The sequence below is a fragment of the Brachionichthys hirsutus genome, chromosome 14 (assembly GCF_040956055.1).
Source record: "Brachionichthys hirsutus isolate HB-005 chromosome 14, CSIRO-AGI_Bhir_v1, whole genome shotgun sequence".
Lineage (NCBI taxonomy): Eukaryota > Metazoa > Chordata > Actinopteri > Lophiiformes > Brachionichthyidae > Brachionichthys > Brachionichthys hirsutus.
This window is the reverse complement of record NC_090910.1, coordinates 10,383,642-10,403,641: the sequence shown is the minus strand read 5'-3', so window position 1 is coordinate 10,403,641 and position 20,000 is coordinate 10,383,642. Positions and strand designations below refer to the sequence as shown.

The 20,000-nt window shown below is 49.4% G+C and overlaps 2 protein-coding genes across 2 annotated transcripts in view; one reads left to right on the top strand and one right to left on the bottom strand.

Moving 5' to 3' along the window:
• The window catches only part of asap1b (ArfGAP with SH3 domain, ankyrin repeat and PH domain 1b), a 22,515-nt gene extending 11,258 nt beyond the window's left edge, over nucleotides 1-11,257 (top strand). The window contains 18 exon segments of the mRNA XM_068748267.1: nucleotides 383-470; nucleotides 937-985; nucleotides 1,984-2,150; nucleotides 3,637-3,770; nucleotides 3,876-3,967; nucleotides 4,046-4,232; nucleotides 4,862-4,947; nucleotides 5,553-5,668; nucleotides 5,767-5,834; nucleotides 6,301-6,408; nucleotides 6,660-6,888; nucleotides 8,010-8,078; nucleotides 8,511-8,672; nucleotides 9,504-9,582; nucleotides 9,680-9,744; nucleotides 9,828-10,381; nucleotides 10,905-11,027; nucleotides 11,122-11,257. Of these exon segments, the coding sequence (XP_068604368.1) occupies nucleotides 383-470; nucleotides 937-985; nucleotides 1,984-2,150; nucleotides 3,637-3,770; nucleotides 3,876-3,967; nucleotides 4,046-4,232; nucleotides 4,862-4,947; nucleotides 5,553-5,668; nucleotides 5,767-5,834; nucleotides 6,301-6,408; nucleotides 6,660-6,888; nucleotides 8,010-8,078; nucleotides 8,511-8,672; nucleotides 9,504-9,582; nucleotides 9,680-9,744; nucleotides 9,828-10,381; nucleotides 10,905-11,027; nucleotides 11,122-11,196 (2,451 nt within the window). The 3' untranslated portion in view covers nucleotides 11,197-11,257.
• A 1,645-nt stretch (nucleotides 11,258-12,902) lies between these two features.
• On the bottom strand, nucleotides 12,903-14,855 carry eef1a1l3 (eukaryotic translation elongation factor 1 alpha 1, like 3). Its single transcript, XM_068747929.1, has 7 exons — nucleotides 14,712-14,855; nucleotides 14,456-14,635; nucleotides 14,083-14,379; nucleotides 13,846-13,996; nucleotides 13,439-13,695; nucleotides 13,099-13,333; nucleotides 12,903-13,006 (listed from the first exon to the last, which is right to left on the bottom strand). The coding sequence occupies exons 1-7, from the start codon at nucleotides 14,853-14,855 to the stop codon at nucleotides 12,903-12,905; spliced, it is 1,368 nt and encodes a 455-aa protein (XP_068604030.1).
• Between the last annotated feature and the right edge of the window lie 5,145 nt (nucleotides 14,856-20,000).

Here is a 20,000-nt window from a genome sequence, read left to right as displayed (position 1 = left end):
CGCACACGCTAGGCTGCGCTTTATAGTTTCAGGGCGTGATGCAGCTGCGAGTTCAAACGCGGCAGCGTCGTTTCTGCCTCGGATGCGTTTCCTGTTTGTCCTGTTGAGGGACGCAGGAACAGAATCTTTCACCCGGTCCGTGCTCTCTGCTCTCTAGTTGAACTCTAGGTGACTGCGGTTGACTTGGCGGGTTTCCAACAAGCCAGTCGAGCTCCGAGGGTCATCGCGGCCTCTTTGCCTTTAAGTCTTTTGAGAGGGATCCCGAGTTCAACCCGTTTCTGTAGCTTTCATTTTGTGAATACTCAGATCCCCTGAGATCGATTGTGTTTTTTTTTTCCTATAAGATGATGCCGATCCTCTGTCTGTTTTTTTGTGCTCGCAGTCCAACAGGCAGCCAGTGAAACTCAACCTGCTCACCTGCCAAGTGAAGCCCAGCGCCGAGGACAGGAAGTGCTTCGATCTCATTTCTCGTAGGTTTCACGCGAGGGCGCTGCACCGTAGCGCTGCTGGTGACAGCGGGAATCCTCCAAGTCAAAGGACTGGCACAACTCCAGATTCCATCCTGTGGAATGGCGGCTCACTGGAGTTGCTGCTGGGCCTGAGGAGGATGTTCACGCTGCTGGACTTCTTCATTCTAATGATCCCGCAGGTTTTCAATTAGAGTTCAGGGTGCGGCTCATCAGTGGCCGGTCCAATTCTTTAAATAGCCACCGCAGTGTGCGATCTTCATTCAATAAAATTAAAAAATGTGTTGCTTGTAATCAGGAAAATAAGGTAGTGGTAGGATTTGTAAAATAACTTTTTTAATGTAGGTCCCTGTCTCTTATTAAAATCGCATGCCATTTTGTATTAAATAAGTATCTCTCAGCTGCTCGGCTGTCCGGGAGAAAAGAAAAGGCCGTCTTCCCACTTAACATCTGTGTTTCTGTTCTGCAGATAATCGGACATATCATTTCCAGGCTGAGGATGAACAAGAGTTTGTCATGTGAGTAAAAAAAGAAAAGCAACCCCAACAACTTCTGCTTAGTTTTGTTTTACGATGGCACTAAAAAACAGATCAGGTGTCGCTTGAGGCCTCTGTCTCCACGTTCACGTTCCGGATGCAGCTCGGCATTCCTCGTTGCCGCTTCCCCTGCCGTCACGCGCTCGGAGCCGCAAGCATCTTCTTGGGATTTTCCATGAAATATTTAGTACTCCTGATCCATGCAGTCACGCCAGAAGCATGATTTAATGCATGAAATAAATCAACGCACACATGCTTAGGATTAGCATTTGTGCACGTTGTGTTCTTGTTCTTGAGTGTTGCTCTCTGTCTGGCCGCTTCCTGCACAGACAAGGCTGACTGACAATGGCCGTGCTGACGTCAGGCTAATGACCCCCAGTGTGTGTGTTTGGGGGGGGTTTACCTTTTGCAAAGTAGATAAATCTTCCGGTACAACAAAGAGGATGACAGTGATCCCGTTTCTTCAGCGCCAGCCGTTACTAGAGGAGGTTTTTCCTTTCTCTTTAGTGCGGCTATCGTTCATTGCTTAGTTTTTGCCGTCTAATAATACCTTATACGTGTGGGATGAAGCATACAGGCAGGTGTCCTTGCATGCCAGTTGTATAAAGTAATGAGGTCTTTCACAGCTGCATTTTTTTAAAAGTTATTTATAGAAGTGTTCCCGAAAATAATCAATTCATTTTTAAAGTGAAGTTTCGGGAAAAAACTACAAATATTCCCTTCATCTCAGGACCTCAGTTTAGTGTCATTTGAAAATGAATGACTGAACAACTCCCGGAGCTTTAAGGAATTCTAATCGGCGTTTGACTTGAGATTTGAAACATTCAAAACATTCGTAGTCGTAGATGTGTCATTATTAGCTCAGATGTTTTAGATCTTGTTGCGAATTTATGTTTTACACTTTAAAAAACACACTTTTATATCTATAAAAAAAAGGCTCATTTTTCCTAACAATGCTGTCGATGTGTTCCCGTGAGCAGCTGGATCTCGGTCCTGACCAACAGCAAGGAGGAATCGTTGAACATGGCGTTTCGAGGCGAGCAGAGCACCGGTAGCGAGGACGGTTTAGAGGACCTGACCAAGGCCATCATAGAGGACGTGCTGCGGATGCCGGGCAACGAAATCTGCTGCGACTGCGGCGCTGCAGGTGTGTAGCGTATATGTGTGTGTGTGTGTGTAAGTGTGTGTGTCCAGCGTCGACCCTCAGGCTTCATCCATAAGTAAAGGTGTGGGCGTGTCCATGCAGCAGCAGCAGCGCTGTTAGGATTCAGGATGCAACCTGATCCTCTCCCGCATTAGGAAACGGAAGACTCAGCGTTCAGACGGGGGGGGGGGCGAGAAAAAAAAAGGCTTTTCTCTGCTTTGAGAAGCGTTACATCACGTCGTTACATAAGTGACACGCTCTCTGGTTGGCCGCTGCAATTTTCAGAGGGAGGAGGTCAGTTTTTGGTTGCCGTGTCGTCTCTCGTGTTTGGTTTCAGGGGCAGTAACTCGTGCTCCAGATGTGGATCCGGAGCGGATCTGCTTTGAGTCCCGTTGTTTTCCCCCTCATTCAGTCGTGAAAGATGAAAGGCCTCGCTCTGAAAGGGTTTCCTTGTCCTCGACGCATTAAATTAACGTCGCAGTTGAATGGCTGTTATGATGACCTTTAAAAAAAAAAAGAAAAACGTTGTTCCCTGTGGCCTGAGCAGAAAGAGGAGTCTCTTTTCCTACTCTCCTCCTATTAGACACGGCTAAGCAGCTTCAGCCTGCAGCAGCTACGGAGGTCACCGTGCATCAACTCGTGCTCAACATGAGCAGCTTCCATCTGTTCATCACATGTGAAAGTATGCGTGCGCCGCCGCCCTTTCTGCCTGTTTCTGCGTACGACTCATCGGGTTTTTGGGCTCGGCTATCACATTTCCACCGGCGCTGCCCAGGATTCGTGCATCAGACGCAGACAGGACAGCAACCATGAGCTCACCATCAACACGCCCAAGCTTCATAACCCCCCCCCGCGTGAGGTCATCCCACCCGAGCTGTTAGCTGTAGCTTATGCAATCAGACTCCTCAGGGTGATGTAAAAAGTGATGACAGTCCTCCAGTCATCTGTTATTGATTTATAGATAAGATGACTACATGTAGTCGAAGAGTGAGCTTTGATTTAAGCACCCTCGTTATTTAAAAGGTCTCTAAGGATGGAGATTTTTGTTGGATTTCATCCTAACGTTGTCGTGCAAGCGCAGCTCTTTGCATCGGGATGGAATTTCAACAATCGGCCTCCTCTCCTCCTTCGTCTCCTTCTCCATTTGTCTTAAAAGCAAAATATATCCAGAGCGGTTGTGTTTGGTTTCACTGCTAAATGGTCCACGATGTTCACGTGCGGAGAAAGTTAAACACAAGTCGGTGGTTCAGACGACTAATTCTCTCCGCTCCCAGCAGAAACGGCAGCCGGACTTGGACGTTGTGATGGAAATGTGACGTTTCTGTTTCATCCATCTGATTTTGAAGAGATTAACAGAAGCGATCGGACAGTAAATGGGGTCGGTCGGGTAATTACGGCCTGGCAGTTGAGGAATAACTGTGGAAGGCTTTATTCTGGTGCTTTATACGCCATCCCTCCGTTCACACCCACACCGACTGTTTATTTATAGATCCTAAATGGCTGTCCACCAACCTGGGGATCCTGACCTGCATCGAGTGCTCTGGCATCCACAGAGAGATGGGGGTTCACATCTCCCGCATCCAGTCCATGGAGCTGGACAAGCTCGGAACCTCAGAGCTCTTGGTAAGCCGCACAGGATCTGCCCAGCGAATCAATACTGGAATCACAGACATGCGGTCTGTCAAACAGCAGAGATTTAGGACGTTGATTTTCCTATTCCTCCTCCAGCTGGCCAAGAACGTAGGGAACAGTAGTTTTAATGACATCATGGAGGGCAACCTTTCTTCCCCGTCACCAAAGCCCACTCCGTCCAGCGACATGTGAGTCCTCTCCGAGAAAATGAACGCCGTCTGAAATCTGTATTTGCTCTCCGCTGAGTCCCTCTTCTTGTCCCGCAGGACGGTGAGGAAGGAGTTCATCAACGCCAAATACGTGGACCACAAGTACGCCAGGAAGACGTGCACGTCCGCGGCGGCTAAGACCATCGAGCTGTTCGAGGCCGTCCAGACCAGGGACCTGCTGGCCCTGGTTCAGGTCTATGCAGAGGGGGTGGAGCTGATGGAGCCGCTCCCGGAGGTTGGACAGGTGAGTGGGGATGTCCAGCCCGCCTGCACCAGCGTCGGATGACGACATGTGTGGCAACATGATCCATGTCTCTGCTTTATGTTCCCTGGTTTAGCCTTCTTTCTGTTTTCCCCGCCTTTTTTTGGGGGGGGTTCTTTTTCTTTTTTGGTTTTGGCACAAATTAACTTCCATAACAAGATGGTGTGCGATAAACAACGCCCGATCAGACTTAATCTGACATAAATGGGTCAACACTGGCACGGTGGTTCTCTAATAAGAAAAAAGACAAGAAGTATAGGCGGGGGGGGGAGCAGACGTCCCCCCTCCCAGAGGCAGATGGCGGGACAGGGATTTACCCCCGTAGGTGCCAAAATGCCACTTAACATGCAGTTAGAATAATTCATCTTTGATGTAAATATCAAATGTTGCCAGCTAAAGATTTGTCCTCAATTCACAGAGACAGAGGAATTCTGCCTGAATGCACAAATCTCTGCAGAAACATTCTTTTTTTAGGAGCCATTTTGTTTACTGCGCCTTTTTTTTTTTTAAACGCTCAAAGAGACACAGAGAGGCAGCAAATACAGAATGGATGCTGCCCGAGATTGTCTCACCGTGTCTTTTTTTTGTGTGTGTTTGTCCGCCCCCTGCAGGAAGGTGGAGAAACAGCACTGCACTACTCCGTACGGACCGCTGACCAGACCTCGCTGCACTTGGTGGACTTCCTGGTGCAGAACAGGTACCTTTTTTTAAGAGGCCTTTTCAACCTTAAAACCAGAATTACGCGTGTCGTGTCTGTTGGGTTTGTCTTTGGCTGTGGCTGCGGAGCTCTGCAGGAATCTGATGCAGTCGACAGCAGTTTTTGCAGGAAACATTCAAATTGAAATTTGGTCTGTGCGGTCTGCCTTTGAGTCTCTCCGACCGTGCCTGGAGGGAAAGTTGAAGTACGGAGGAATGCTTAGGGCCGAAACAACCCGCATTCCCACAAGGGAAACAGAAATGGGTCAAGCGCTTTTCTTCTCTGCCTTAATTTATTCCCCTCTTTTCAATTGTTTACCCGCCGCTGCTCCGACTGCACACGGCCTCCACGCCGTCGCGTTAATTAATGGCGGCGCTCACACTGTGTTGCGTTCATCCCTCATATAAAATATTCCTTTTACTTTGACTAGTATATATATTTTTGAATGGAAAACACATTGCTGGATTTAAACAAAATCCTTTTCCTTCCCTTTTATACTCGTATAAAAATCCTGGGAAATGACAAAACCCTGATAACCAGAAGCTGCAGGTCGATGAGAACATCAGCAGGCGTGTGACCCCCGTGACCCCGTGTCTTTCTTTCAGCGGTAATCTGGATAAGCAGACGGAGTGGGGGAACACCGCCTTGCATTACTGCTGCATGTACGAGAAGCCCGAGTGCCTCAAGCTGCTCCTGAGGGGGAAGCCAGCCACCGATATCAGTGAGTCACGCGTCGGTGGCTTTCGTTAAAGTCTTCTGTTCCGCGCATATCGCACTCTAACTGTTAGCTTACCCCCCACCCCTCCTCGCTCCTTTCAGCCAATCAGAACGGAGAAACGGCGCTGGATGTTGCCAGGCGACTGAGGAACCCTCAGTGTGAGGAAGCTGTAAGTACAGGAACGTCCAGCTGGTTAACTTGGACGCCACGGGGGATTTCTTTAACGATCTGAAATATCACTGAATCCCTGCACATGCGAAAAGCCAAGGGAACAAAGGAACAAAAAAGTGTGAGTGTGTGTGTGTGTGTTAACCGATAACAGGGCTGATTGGTCAGGACACTAGATGGCAGTCAAGGGTTGTGTTTGAAGCCTCAGGCAACAGCAGAAGAGCGGAAATACATGCTCATCTTTAATCCTAATGTGAGCAGACAGGGAAAAAAAACATTTAAAATTTCAAGTCAAATTAGAAAATATATTGCAACATTTCATTTCAACCCCCCCCCCCCTTTTTTTTGGTAACTTTAATAAACTGTAGCTCCTTTACCTTGCTGCTGGCGTGCAGTTCTACAGAGACGATCTTTAATGGTCGCGTGTGTGTACCTGACTGTTGTGTGTTTTTAATGTGTGTGTGAAGCTGGTGCAGGCTGCAGAGGGGAAGTTCAACCCTCACATCCACGTGGAGTACGAGTGGAGCCTCAGACTGGAGGAGATGGACGAGAGCGACGACGACCTCGATGATAAGGTTCGAACAGACCCCCCCCCCCTCCCTGGGTGCAGTGAGGTTTTCAACACCTGCTGCTGAAACTAGCAGCGTTCCTTTCCCTTTTTAGACGTCGTCCGCCGGAAATTAATACCAAAGAAAACGAATGGAATGTCAAAAACAAATGAGCATAAGCTTCAACGCTTAAAAACATGTATCGGGCGGGTCGGAGGCAGATGGGTTCACTCGGAGTGACATCAGGACGTCTCAGCTGTTTTCCTCTCCGTCCGCAGCCCAGTCCCATCAAAAAGGACCGGACCCCCAGGCCTCAGAGCTTCTGCCACTCCTCCAGCCTCTCCCCCCACGACAAGCTCTCCCTGCCGGGCTTCATCACCCAGAGGGACAGGCAGCAGCGTCTGTCCTACAGCGCCTTCACCAACCAGATGTACAGCGCCTCCACCGACCTCAGCTCCTCCCCCGTGGGCGACGGCCCGCCGCTGCCACCCAGGAACCAGGGCAAAGGCAAATTCCCAGCAGCTTAACCATCTCTAGCGTCTAAACAATGATCGCGCTACGCAAATGCTTCCTGAAAATGTCCGCCTGCGGGGAAACCGTCTCAAGGTGGCCCTGTGTGCTTTAACATGTCGGATGGCTGTAGGGACGTTCTTCATTATTGTGTCTGTAAATGTTTGACTGTAACCAGGACGCGATGAGGTGCAGGGAAACGCTTCGTTATCAGTTTTCTGGCACATCTAAGCCCCCCCCCGGCACTGGAATGCACTCTAACCAGATCAGAAGGCAGGAAGCAGGTGTCTCTTAGATTGCTTACACAGTAAACCATTTGGAAAACAGGCGCGCGGAGGGCAGCGGAGCTTCGTCAGGAGCTCCGAAGGGAAGCTTGAACGAGCATTTCTTCATTAGCCTTGACACAATCGAGCCGAGCGGCGCCGTCGGCATGCTGTCGCTGCAGTATTCAGAGTTAAAAATAACTCCCCTCCCTCTACGGAGGGGGCTTTAAAACAATCAGAGTTTCCTTAGTGTGCGCCTTTGCCAAAAAAGCTTCCACTGCGAAACATCCATCTCAACAAGGCATCGTAAAGGGCGTGTTTAAAATCTCCCGTTTGCTGCAACAAGAGGTTTCAATCTCTCCATCCGACCATTGCTTTAACTATTGTAAGTAAAGCAAGCTAGAGAGAGAGAGAGAGAGAGAGGAGGCGGAAAAAACAGGCAAGGAATTACGTTCCAAAAGCAAGCAGCAAATAGACCGTTTAGCCCTCCCACGTTTGGCTCGGTAAAATGACTGGAAACAAGTTTTCATGTTTCAGTCGTGCAACAAAAATGAGATTATAAACTACGATGGATGAGTTAGAAATAAATGAACGCGCTGCAGATTAGCGCCGCATCTCTTCCCCTGGACCAGCATTAACGCCATCGTCCCTCTTCCTTTCCTTATTTATATGAATTTAACTCGCTCTGTTTTACTTCTTTTTGTTTTCCCTGCCACTGAGGAGACGTCATCCTTTATTTCGCAGCGTGTGGGAGCAGCCGCTGCGTTTAAGACTGACCTACTGTAGATCCTCTCCCACACTCCTCACCTCGCTCTCTTTTCTCTCTCTCTCCTTTTCTTTCTCGATCCCTTTCAGCTCCACTCTTGGCATTCCTCGGCTCTCATTCGCACTACGCCACCCTGGCTGGCACCCGACCATACATCAGTGAATATCCTGCTTTTTACGTTCTCCACACACACACATTGTTTCTTCCTTACAGCTCAGGTTCTGCTGGTGGGTTCTCTCCACTGAACGTTAGAACCTTTTTTTTTACTTCTTGCCCACCTTAAATTCTTTTTATCTGCGTCCCACCAGCGTTTGAGCTGTAAACTGATCCCTCTCTGGCTGAGCTCTCTATTGGCTGCTTCCTTCAGATAGTAGACACAAGCACAAAACAAAAATATGCCCAAGTCCCATTCCATATTTTGCATCTCTGCGTCTCCTCATGTCCAGTAAACTCCTTTCTTCATACTTTCCTCCTCCTCCTCCTCTCTGTTATCCTTTCCTCTACCTTCTCCGGGGGGCGGGTGAACAGGAATACTTTTTTCCAGCGGGGGGGATCCATCACCTCATGTGTTTTGTGTATCGCTCCTCCAGCTCCTCCCCCATCTGGCCCTCCTTCTACACTCACACCAGGAGGCAGCTCCACCCTGTCCAAGAAGAGGCCTCCGCCCCCACCTCCTGGACACAAACGCACCCTGTCCGACCCACCCAGCCCGCTCTCTCACAGTCCACACAGTAAAGGGGGCTTATCCGGGGGTGAGAAACAAAGCACACGTGTGAACAGTATGAACCGGTTTCACTCCGGCGCGACTCCAGCCTGGAGATTGAACATTATTAGGATCGTCCAAACCTGCAGGGCGGTGAAAACGTTTTTACAGATGCAGCATGGAACGATTTAAAGGAAGCTAATTCTTTTCAAATTTTAACATTTAATTTTCATGTTTAGATGATTAGAAGTATTGGTAGGGTTGAAAATAGTAATTATTTGGTCTTAAGAAGTATTATAAATCAACTATATAGTATTATTATTATTAGCTACTAATATTTATTTCACAGATTTATAGCTTTATCAGTTTACCGTTATGTATAAGATAAGGAAAGACAGCAAATCATCTCACTGGAAAAAACTAGAAGTGAGATTATTTTTGGGGGAGGGGGGGGGGGGGATTTGACAAACGACTAAAACAATAAATGATCTAAACAGCGGCTGATTAGTTTCCTGTTGATTCGGTCATTTCAGCTCAAACTTTATGAGACAACAAACGGCTCCTGTAAAACAAAGGAAGATCAAATCAAGCGCACCTCATCTTACCTGCACTCTACGACGGCGATGATTTTACTGTTCATCCACACTTTTATCCTTTGTCGTCTTTGTTGTCGTGTGTATATTCTGCATCACTCATACCATGATAAAAGGCCGTGCTAACTTTAGCTTCCACACGACACGGGCGCATGGAAAGCTCAGCCAGACCACGCCCCCCCCCCCTCATTGTTTTTATTTTACCATTACGGCATGTTGTTATTCCCACATTTCTGCCGATGTCGGTTCCGCCGATGAGTAACCTGTCGTCATGGGTGATGTTCCAGGGAGCGACTCCACCCCTCCTCCTGTCAACAAGATGTCTCCTATTTCTAACAAGTTTGAAGGAATTCTCCAGCAGCAAAGGTACCCCCCCCCAAAAAAAAAAAAGAAAAGTGAAATTCTTTCATTTTGAAATCCATTTTTTTTCTTTGAATCTCTTTATGGAAAATCTTTTTCCCAGCACTACATCCAGCAACACGAAGTCAACGCTTGGTCCGAGGGTTCTTCCCAAGCTACCTCAGAAAGGTACCGTCTCTGAGCGGGCTTCGTTTTGAAGGCTTGTCGGTTCGGACTTGGTTCTTGTGCGTGACTGTCGCCTCTCTCACCAGTGGCGTTGCGGAAGATTGACACCATTCACCACCCGTCGATGGACAAGTCCAGCCACCCTCCAGAAGTCTTCCAGAAGTCGCCGCCTGCGACCGACGCCTCCCAGAAGACTCCTCTGGCGGACAGGCCTCAGCTGGGAGACCTGCCCCCAAAACCGCAGCCATCTGAGCTGCCTCCCAAACCCGGGGAGCTTCCTCCGAAGCCGCAGCTCTCCGACCTCCCGCCTAAACCCCAGCTCGGAGACCTCCCGCCTAAACCCCAGCTCAAAGACCTGCCCCCCAAGCCTCATCTCGCAGACATCCCCCCCAAACCTGGAATGGCCGAGTCTGCTCCCAGGCACCCTCCCGGAGAGACGGCGCAAAGGCCTCAAACGCAACCTCCGCCGCCACCTCAAACTTCACCGCAGCCTCAGCCTCAGCCTCAGCTACTCGACTCGCCATCGCCAAACCTACAAGTCAATATGGCTTCCCCCTCCCAACCGGCCGCTGAAGACACCAACGGGACCCCACCCGGGACTGCGGAGACACCGGTGCCCCTTCCGAGGAAGATCAACACGGTACGAACACGATTTATTTGGCCTTGGGGGAACTTGTGAGGGGTCAGACTAGGGGATCGTGTATTTTTCACTAAAATCATTCCTCGGTTGGAAAAAAAAGGCACATTTTCTTCGAGACGACAGGTAAACATCTGCAGACTCTGGGTCGGGAACCCGGTGCGGCTCAACTGCAGCTGGAAAAGATGCGACTTTGCAGGAGGAAATAGCTGAACCGAGACAACATCGTGGTCTAAAGCTGAGCTTTGCTGATCTACCTTTGGACATTTGACTGTTGCAAAGGAGTTCAACCATTCTGGCAAATCGAGCTATTTCAGCCGTTCTCCATGTGAGCTGGGCTGTTCAAGCGTGACTGTAATGAAGACTAAAAAAGAGAGAGAGAGACTCGGAGCAGTTGAAGGAGAGCTCAAAAAGGGTTGGGGAAACACTGCCCCAGTTTGTGCGTTGTTCTCCCTCTGATCTCTTTTTAAAACATGTTTCTGGTCTCCCTGACTGATACCAGTTCATCTGTTGGTGTCTTCTGCAGGGGAAGAGCAAAGCCCGCCGGGTGAAGACGATCTACGACTGCCAGGCGGATAACGACGACGAGCTGACTTTTGCCGAGGGAGAGGTAATCATAGTTACAGGAGAAGAGGACCAGGAGTGGTGGGTGAGTCACGCCTCTCGGCTACACGCTGCAAAAAAAATCATCTTCGCAAAAAAAAACAAAAAAACACTGGCTAACTGCAAATCCTCTCTTCCAGATCGGCCACATCGAAGGCGATCCGGAAAGAAAAGGCGTGTTCCCCATGTCTTTCGTGCACGTCCTGAGTGACTGACAGCCGGGGGGGGGGGCCTGCGCCCGTCTCTAAATCGGGAGGTCCTGTAAATAGCTATCGTAACGCCCCTTGTCGCGCGACAAGCGTGGTTAAGAAATAAACAATGAAGAAGAAATCCAAGAAGGCTAACCGAGCCGTGGATGCTCATCCATGCTGTACAAAAGAACGTGTGTATCCCTCAAAAGAATGTGTGTATCCCTCAAAAGAATGTGTGTATCCCTCAAAAGAATGTGTGTGTCCCTCCCTTACCGGTATTATCTTAACCGTATAGCACGGCTGCGACCAGGCCACTCTCAAAGCCCGAGCACTTACCTGAAGTCTATGTTTATGCTGTTACTGTGTATATACGTATGTACATATATATATATATATATATTTGTGTGCGTGTATATACATGTTTATTGTACAAAACATGTACCATTGCTCTCTCTCTCTCTCTCTCTACCCGAGTTTTAATTCTAACCGTACTAATTTTACCGGCTTCTATTTCTGGAATAAGGACAAATGAGAAATGGAATGTGAAATACTTCACGCCACTATTTGTGTCTTGCATCCACGTTTACCACCGTAACGGGACCTCCCGCCGACCGCTCCGAGATGCGAGGATCCTTTGTTCTTGCTAGCTTTCGTGTGTACACGTATTATGGTTGTTTTTACAGTATAAAAAACCTGCTGCTACTGTGTGGTGGAATATCGAAGCCTGTGGTTCACTGTAGGTCACTAATTTTCTCCTTGTTACACTGTGTGTGTGTGTGTTCTGTGTGTGAAGTCAATGCCATCTCCACGGTCCTTAAAATTGCTGTGCATGGTGTAACGATGACTGGAATGGCGCGCTGCGTTCAAAGACGGCCCACCTCAGGGTTTGAAGAGCCACTGCTCACCAGGCAGGACGACGCCGAGGTCACCCTGTCGGCAGTTAAAGCCACTATTAGTGACGACGTACGAGAAGCTCAAGAGGACATCTTAGCAATAACTTGATTTTCCGACATGGCTAAAGATTTGACATTAACCTGCGATCATGATGATCTTGCGAACGCTCATGAGCTTGAACTCTTTTTTTTTTTTTTAAAGTTTGGATCATATATCATTCCGTGCATTTCCAGGTTTGCCTGAGATGTATTTTAGAAGTGGGCTTTGTAAACGGCTGGATGCAGCTGATGTATTTTCACCCTGATCCTCACTGACTTGCAGTTTCCCCCCCCCCCCTTGTTCAAGAACAAACCCCATCGACCCATTGTATCATTAAAAGTGCTGTACTTCCACGCAGTGAGCCTCTTTTTTATATTGCATCTTTGACGTTGTTCCGTTTGTCTCAGTGGGAGTTCTACCATTAGATGGCGTCTTAAGCGGCCAACTGAAAGCACCGTTTCTCATCTCTGTTAAATATAACCAGGGATAAACTAAATAATTCACCAGTTTGACACGCAACATTTTACTTGAATGCTAAACTATAATTTCGTCTCCTGCATTTACACAGCTGTAGTTTTACTAAAAATAAAATAAAATGCACAGACAAAACCTCTAATATGTTCTGAACATTTATTTTGAAATTCAACTATTCACATTTGAACTCAAGATCGCAGTCCGATTCTCCATCTTTTGGATTTAACACAGGAACAATTGCTTTAAACATAAATTAGTTGGCGCGGAAACTAAACTTAACTGTTCTCAAACTGCTCGTACCAGAAATACCGGTAACAACAAAATTATTTAGACACTTGGGCTCTAAACTTGGACCCGTGGTCCTTCTCCACGGACTTGATGACGCCGACGGCGACCGTCTGCTTCAGGTCTCTTGCAGCAAAACGCCCTGGGGGGGGGGGGGGGGGGGGGAGAGCAAAAGGTCACAGTCGAGCATTGCAGAAGCCAACCCGGGTGAGATAATGGATTTCAGCACCATACCTAAGGGAGGGTACGTGAAGAAACTCTCCACACACATGGGCTTGATGGGAACCATCTTGACCGTCGCTGCGTCTCCGGACCTCAGAATCTGGGGATGGTCCTCCAGTTTCTTGCCGGTGCGGCGGTCCAGCTTTTCCCTCAGCTCAGCAAAGCGACAGGTCACGTGAGCGGTGTGGCAGTCCAGGACGGGAGAGTAGCCCGTTCTGATACTCCCTGGGTGGTTCAGGATGATCACCTACATTTGGGTCAAAGGTGTCAGAACTACAAGTTCAAAGTCTAAATCCTCAAGCCAACTGGACCCCCCCCCCCCCCCACCCCACCCCACCCCACCCCACCCCACCTGAGCTTCGAAGCTGCTGACGTCCGACGGAGGATCTCGCTGGGCGTTGCCGGCCACATCCCCGCGCCGGAGATTCTTGACGGACACGTTCTTTACGTTGAAGCCGACGTTGTGTCCCGGCAGAGCCGCCTCCAGCCCCTGGTGGTGCATCTCGATGGACTTCACCTCAGCGGTGAGTTTGGCAGGGGAGAACATCAGAGTCATGCCAGGTTTGAGGACCCCCGTTTCGATCTTGCCCACTGGAACGGTCCCAACTCCTGAGAAGGATGACCAGAAGGCGTCAGCCGACGAGTACAGGTGCGCGTCTGCCACACACCTGTACTGCATTTCCTTGCTTAGTCCCAGCTCCGGGGGGGGGGGGGGGGGGGGGCAACCAAACATGAGACGGCAAAGCAACGGCGTCTGACCTCCGATTTTGTACACGTCCTGCAGAGGCAACCTCAAGGGCTTGTTGATGTTGCGAGCCGGCGGTTGAACCGAGTCCAGGACCTCGAGCAGGGTTCTCCCACTCGCGTTCCCTTCCCTGCGTCTGGTTTTCCAGCCTTGGAACCAAGGCATCTGCGCAATAAATGCTCCGAGTCAAGAGAAGAATTCCAGGTTCTCGGTGGGCGACTTTAAAAATCATCATCATCATCATCGTTTACCTTCTGAGTTGCTGCGATCATGTTCTCCCCCGTCCAGCCAGAAATGGGAACGAAGGGGACGGTCGCGGCGTCGTAGCCGATCTTCTTGAGGAAGCCGCTCACGCCTCGCATCACCTCGTCGAAGCGTTTCTGGCTGTAAGGCGGTTCGGTCAGGTCCATCTTGTTCACACAGACTATGGTCTGCTTGACGCCCAGAGTGTAAGCCAGCAACGCGTGCTCCCTGGTCTGACCGCTCCTCGACACCCCGGCCTCGTACTCCCCTTTGGCTGCAGAGACCACCAGCAGGGCGACGTCAGCCTGAAACGACACGGTTGAACGATGAGAAGGGGGGGGGGACGCACTCCGGATAAAGCCTCATTCTGAAGGGCCTCACCTGGGAAGTCCCGGTTATCATGTTTTTAATGAAGTCGCGATGGCCCGGCGCGTCGATCAAAGTCATGCTGTACTTCTGAGTGCTGAATTTCAGCAGCGAGATGTCAATGGTGATCCCACGCTCCCGCTCGGCCTTCAGCTTGTCCAACACCCAGGCAAACTTGAAGGAACTCTTCCCCATCTGCAGACAAAAGGCGTCAGAAAGCAGGTTTTAAAAACGTTTGCTTTATTTCACGGTATCGGCTTTTATTTCTCACCTGAGTTGCGGCTTTCTCAAACTTCTCAAGTCTTCTCTGATCAACCCCGCCGCATTTGTAGACGAGGTGGCCGGTGGTGGTCGACTTGCCGCTGTCGACGTGCCCGATAACCACCACGTTAACGTGGATCTTCTCCTTCGACATGGCGGGAAAGTTGGCTTTGATGATTCCGCAGGCTAACTGTGAGCGTTCCGGGATTAGAGACGTCTTCTGAAAGGACCTGGCTCACTTCTAGAGTGAATTTATAGGCTCCCCGCGGGGTACATTGACGACAGGTGTGCTGTTTAATTAAGCTTAATTAGTGACAGCTGTCCTTTTGGTTAACCAGGACCTTTCGCTAAATATTTGACAACATAAATATCAAAAATTGGTTCTACAAAAATGTCATATATATTTTTTTATTAATCAACAACAATGGAAAGACTGCTGTGAAGTTACAAATGATTCTGATTCTGCTTGATCTTCTGCATTTTAAAGGCTCCTCTCTGGATCGCCTAACCTGGTTACACCTGGTTGTAATCTGGTTATAATCACCAGATTACAACCAGGTGTGTATTTTTTTTATTTTCTCTCAATCGGTGTTTGTGATGAATTGACAGCCGCTGAGTGACGTTTAAATAGGATTGATCAATAGTAATCCGGGAGAAATGGAAAAAACAACAATAACGGGGCCGACTACCCGGGCGGGGCCATCTTCATACGTAGCAAACGCGATAATGGTTTCCCTTCCGGGATTGGAGTAAGAACGCCCCTTTTGCGTGACGACGTCGTGACGTTTTAGCGACCGACCCGGAAACGGCAACAGCGAGACGCTTTTCTCCTCACAGCCCGAGCCGCTGACTCCTCGCGTGGTGTCCGACCGAACGGCGACTCCCGGACTCTCTCTGCGAGCATCAAGGTAACGTTTAACGACTTTATCTCATATTCTACCGTCTTTTGAATCTCCGCCGCCGCTTTCCACTGTTTTTAGTGTTCTTTCGAGGTGGGGGGGGGGATAAAAAAATGATGAAACACAAATCGTGAAATCAGTCGCTTTAAAATTCAAATGGTTGGAAAAATAAAAATATTTTTAGGTTCCGTAGTCGCCTCGGTGCTTGTAGGTACAAGTACTAATGCTACGTCTAGCCTTGATTGTAACGTAGAGCGTCAAGGTAATCTGTAACGTTACATTTTCCAGTAACCATTAAAGCTCCATTAAAGGAAATGCACACGGTGGAGATGATCAGAGCCTCTTTCTGCTTTTTGATCATTAGCTGTCTTACCAATGCTTTATCGAACACCGGATCACTGAGTGGGTGGGATCGCTCAGACCCACCTTCCACTATTATTTTACCTGGATAATTTACCTTTTTAACACATGCGTGTTGTTCTTCATTTCTGCTCTACAAAGGTTCTCGAAAGTGGAAGTGGAACGATCAGAAAGGGAAGATGCGAGTGTTTATCTGTTGCGGTCGAGACGCACCTTCTCTGAAGTGTTTGATTTATGTCACAGTTCTCCATTTCCTTGTGCGACCACAGAAAGCGTATTTGGGTATAATAAATGATGGCCGAAGGCATTTAATTTTTGAGCTTTGCCTTTACTTGGTTGAACTATTTTGTCCATAAACATTGCTTCATTGCAAAGGTCGCGCCTACTGAACCTTCTAATCTAATTCAACATCTTGAACTTTGATCCCCTTACTAAAAACGTTTGTCTTAGTCTATGTCGGATTGCATATTGCAGTCGGATGCAGCAGGTATCCTGTGTTTGTTGTTGAACTATGTTTGATTTATTATGTATTGGGTCACGCTGAATCTCTTTCTGGAATAAGAAGAGCATCAGATTTGTGACGTGAAATTGTTGTGCCATCGATGTTATTTGAGTCTCCCTCGTGTCTTGTTCCACAGATTCACCTCTCTCTCAATGCTTACGGGTCGACTTGTAAATAAGGGCTGGGAAAAAAAAACGCTCGACAAATCCCCTAACTGGAGCCACGGCGGTCGGGACGCGAGACATGGTGGGACTTGTTGCACCGCGTCTCAGTCTTTCTTGCAGCAGCAGTTGGGAACATTTCAAAAGAGAGAGGAGGAGGGGGGGGGGGGGAGGCTACTTGCAACCAGATAGTGAAATCCCACGTTTAGTAGGTTCAGGAAGTGATGCCTGTGATGCAGTTGTGTATGGCTCAATTGGTGCGTGTGAGCGCGTTGCCTCGTAAATCCCAGATTCCTGCAGGCGTGGGCACGCATTGTGATATAAAGCGGAATTATTGTCTCCTGCTTCCACGTTAGTTCGGTTCTAGTTTCCGTCGCCGTTTGCGTAGCGGCTGCTCGGGCATCAGCAGGTCAGGAGATGTTTCTCTGGGCGTCTTCGTAAAATGCCTCGAGTGCCGAGCTGCACTTTAATATTACAAGCCTCCCATTTATCAAGTTAGGAGAAAGACTTGGTGTTGAGATCAATGAGGAAGGCGCGGCTATTGCAGTGGGCACGTTCTCCGGACTGGAACGTCTCCATGGGGTCCGGATCCCCCGCCCTCCTCGTCCTCGTGCTGCTGCCTTCGGTTTGTTTTTGCAGCAGTCGTCCTCGGTGTGAAGCCCCCCCTGGGAAGCGGATCTGCTCGCAGAAGGCGCCTCGCCTCGCCACTGTTCCGACACGCTCACGGTCTTCCCTGTATTGTTGTGACACTTCGGGTTATTCTAGCGGTGAAGCGTTCTGTGATATTCGCTGCTGGAGGGCATCTCCTCAAAAGGGAAACCTGTTTACTACAGTCGGAGTGTGTTATTACGTTTGAGCGCCTCAGGCTTTGGTTTTTCACCTCCACTAAGGTTTGTCTGTCTGTTAGCAACGTAGCTCAAAAAGATTAGACGGACCTTGATTTGTTGGGAATGTTACCAGCAACAGAGGATTAAAGTTGGGCGATGATCCTGGATTCTAGGTCTGTGTGTGTGTGTCTGTGTGTGTTTTGTGTGAGGCATTTACGCATCTATGACAAGCTGTTTGCGTCTGTTTATGCTATGCTATGCTAGCTCAGGCTTTCTTGCAGCATCGATACTTCTGTTATTTGGATCAACTTCCTCGAAGCGATTTGGGCTGCTCAGCATTTTCATCACGACGAAGGCCAAATCTGTGGGGAATGCTGACATCGGCGTTGTTTGACCCCCCCCCCCCCTCTCTCGTTTGATTTCTGAAGCACAACCCTCTGTTTCATGTTTTACAAATCGTGAATGATTGCATTCCTCACAGGGCCGAAGCAGCCGGGCAGATCTCCCAACCAGCCTGCCGGCGCTCTGCTCTGACCGTCCCGCCCGGTTTTAATGGCCGATCGTGTCTCTAGAACTTTTGGGGAGTCGCTATATATGAGGAAGCAGGAGCGTGTCGCCGCCATTAGGAACACAGAGATCCATCTGAACGATTCCTCGGCGCCGCGGAGGCCCAACCTGTGGTCGCTTTGCATTTATAGCCTTTGGCGGCGGCGTGCATTGTGCTTCTGATGTGCACGAGTCAGCGTGTGTGCCGGCGTCTCTTCTGCAGCCCGGCCTGAGCCGGATGACTCGAGCATTCCTCTCAACTTTCTCACGTCCTCCCGATGAGGAGACGTAGCCGTCGTTTAATTTCTCTTCTCTGACTCTGAACTGGACGGCTGTAAATGACGTGGCCAATTTCCTGCAGCGCGTTAAACGCGTGAAACCATTTCTTTGTCACGTTCTGCATATTAGTTCAACCTCCGTTTGTTCCGCTGCTCGTCTCCACCCGGGACGTTCCGGTTTTTTATTGGGATGAGCGAGCATCTCGTGGAGGCCTCCCAGCCAATGGGAGCGCGGAACGCCGGCCTGGAGTTCTCTCAGTCCGTTTAATTGTCGCCTGACGCACCGAGCGAATCGCTGCAGACTCCTCTGATCTCATCGTGTGAGGGTTTCCCCGCAGCAGCGGTGAGGTGGAATGACGGTCGTCCTGCGTGCAGCGTCAGCCGCAGATCTGGGAAGCGCAGCACCGGATGTCTGCCGCCTCATTAAAAATGGATGGGAAAGTTAAAGCGATGGAGGTCTCAGGCGGCCTGGGATTTATATCTGGAATGTAATTTCCCTTCCAAACCTCGTTCGGCGGCTCTGACTGCTAGCCCTGTTGCCTCATGCGCTAATTGCATGGATGCCGTGACCTCTAGCTACAGGCGTGATGCGTAGCCCAACTCCCATGATGCCCTGCTGGGCGCGTGTCGGATTGGACCCCGTGGTCAGTTTGCATGAAAGAAAACTTCTGTCTGAACCGGGAATCGGAGGAGAAACGGTCGCGCCGTCGCCTTCTGCCAGACGAAGGCGACTTCCTCATTAAATCGGCGTCCGGTTGACTTCCTTTTTGTGCGTTCCGCCCTCTTCCCCGCAGCAGGTTTGAAATCTGAGTTTCACCGGCGTGGCTGTCATTGCTGCACGTTTATGCGCGTTCGTTGAGCGTCTCCTGGCCAGACATGGAGCTTCGTAGCGTTTTGTATTTCAGATGGAACTGTTGATTGTCTTTCCTTCACTCTTTATACTTGGAGTTAGAGTCGTGTTGTCGTTAGCAACCAGGCTGCAAGTGAATCGGAGGAAGTGTTGCACAACAGGAAGTGGGGTTTTTTATGTGCATTAGTTTGTTCCACGTTTGTGTTAAAACGCTGCAATTAGCTAATGTCTCACGCCGCTAGCGTCTTTGGCATCACCTTGTTGTAATGTTTTGTGTTTTTTGTTTAATTGTTGCATCATGATGCGACAGATTGGGTCCACCCCGACGCCGCCTGTTTGCCTGACTCCCCTGTTTTGCTTTTTGCTGGCCTGTTTTCCAGAGGCTGACCTCTGCTGGAGGACTCTGACTCGGGGCCACCTCCCAGGCCGGGCCTCCCTGCTCCCATCAGTCACACAGTTCCACTGCTGGTAAGACTGGAGCGCTTTTCAGGGATTGTTTCGGGGCTGCGGCTAAATTTAATTTCATCTTGAACTCGTCGCGTTTCTAACGTCCAGCTTGCAAGGCTTGTTGAGAATAAAATCCTGTTCCCATTGTCTCGACCCGATTCAGGCCGTGGTGCATCCTTGGGGGGGGGGGGGTTATATTCCCATGCTGATCTAGGTTCAATATGGGCTGGAGAAGAAAGATTGGGCGCAGACAGAGAGTAGTCATTATGTAAGACAGACAGCGGCGCACCTACGCCTGTTACAGCCTCTAATGCTGCGCTCTCGCAGGAAAAGAAATGCATTGTGGGCCTTAAAAAAAGAAGTTGAGTAATGTTAGGCACGTCCAGCTTCCTGTCCAGCTTCCTGTCCAGCTTCCTGTCCAGCATCTTG

Excerpts from the sequence above, each read along its gene's own strand:
- eef1a1l3 (XM_068747929.1), bottom strand. The coding sequence starts at position 14,855 with ATGTCGAAGGAGAAGATCCACGTTAACGTGGTGGTTATCGGGCACGTC. Across the intron at positions 13,696-13,845 it reads GGACGTGTACAAAATCGGAG|GAGTTGGGACCGTTCCAGTG; the intron begins GTCAGACGCCGT and ends CATCCTTCTCAG. Across the intron at positions 13,334-13,438 it reads TCAGCAGCTTCGAAGCTCAG|GTGATCATCCTGAACCACCC; the intron begins GTGGGGTGGGGT and ends ACCCAAATGTAG.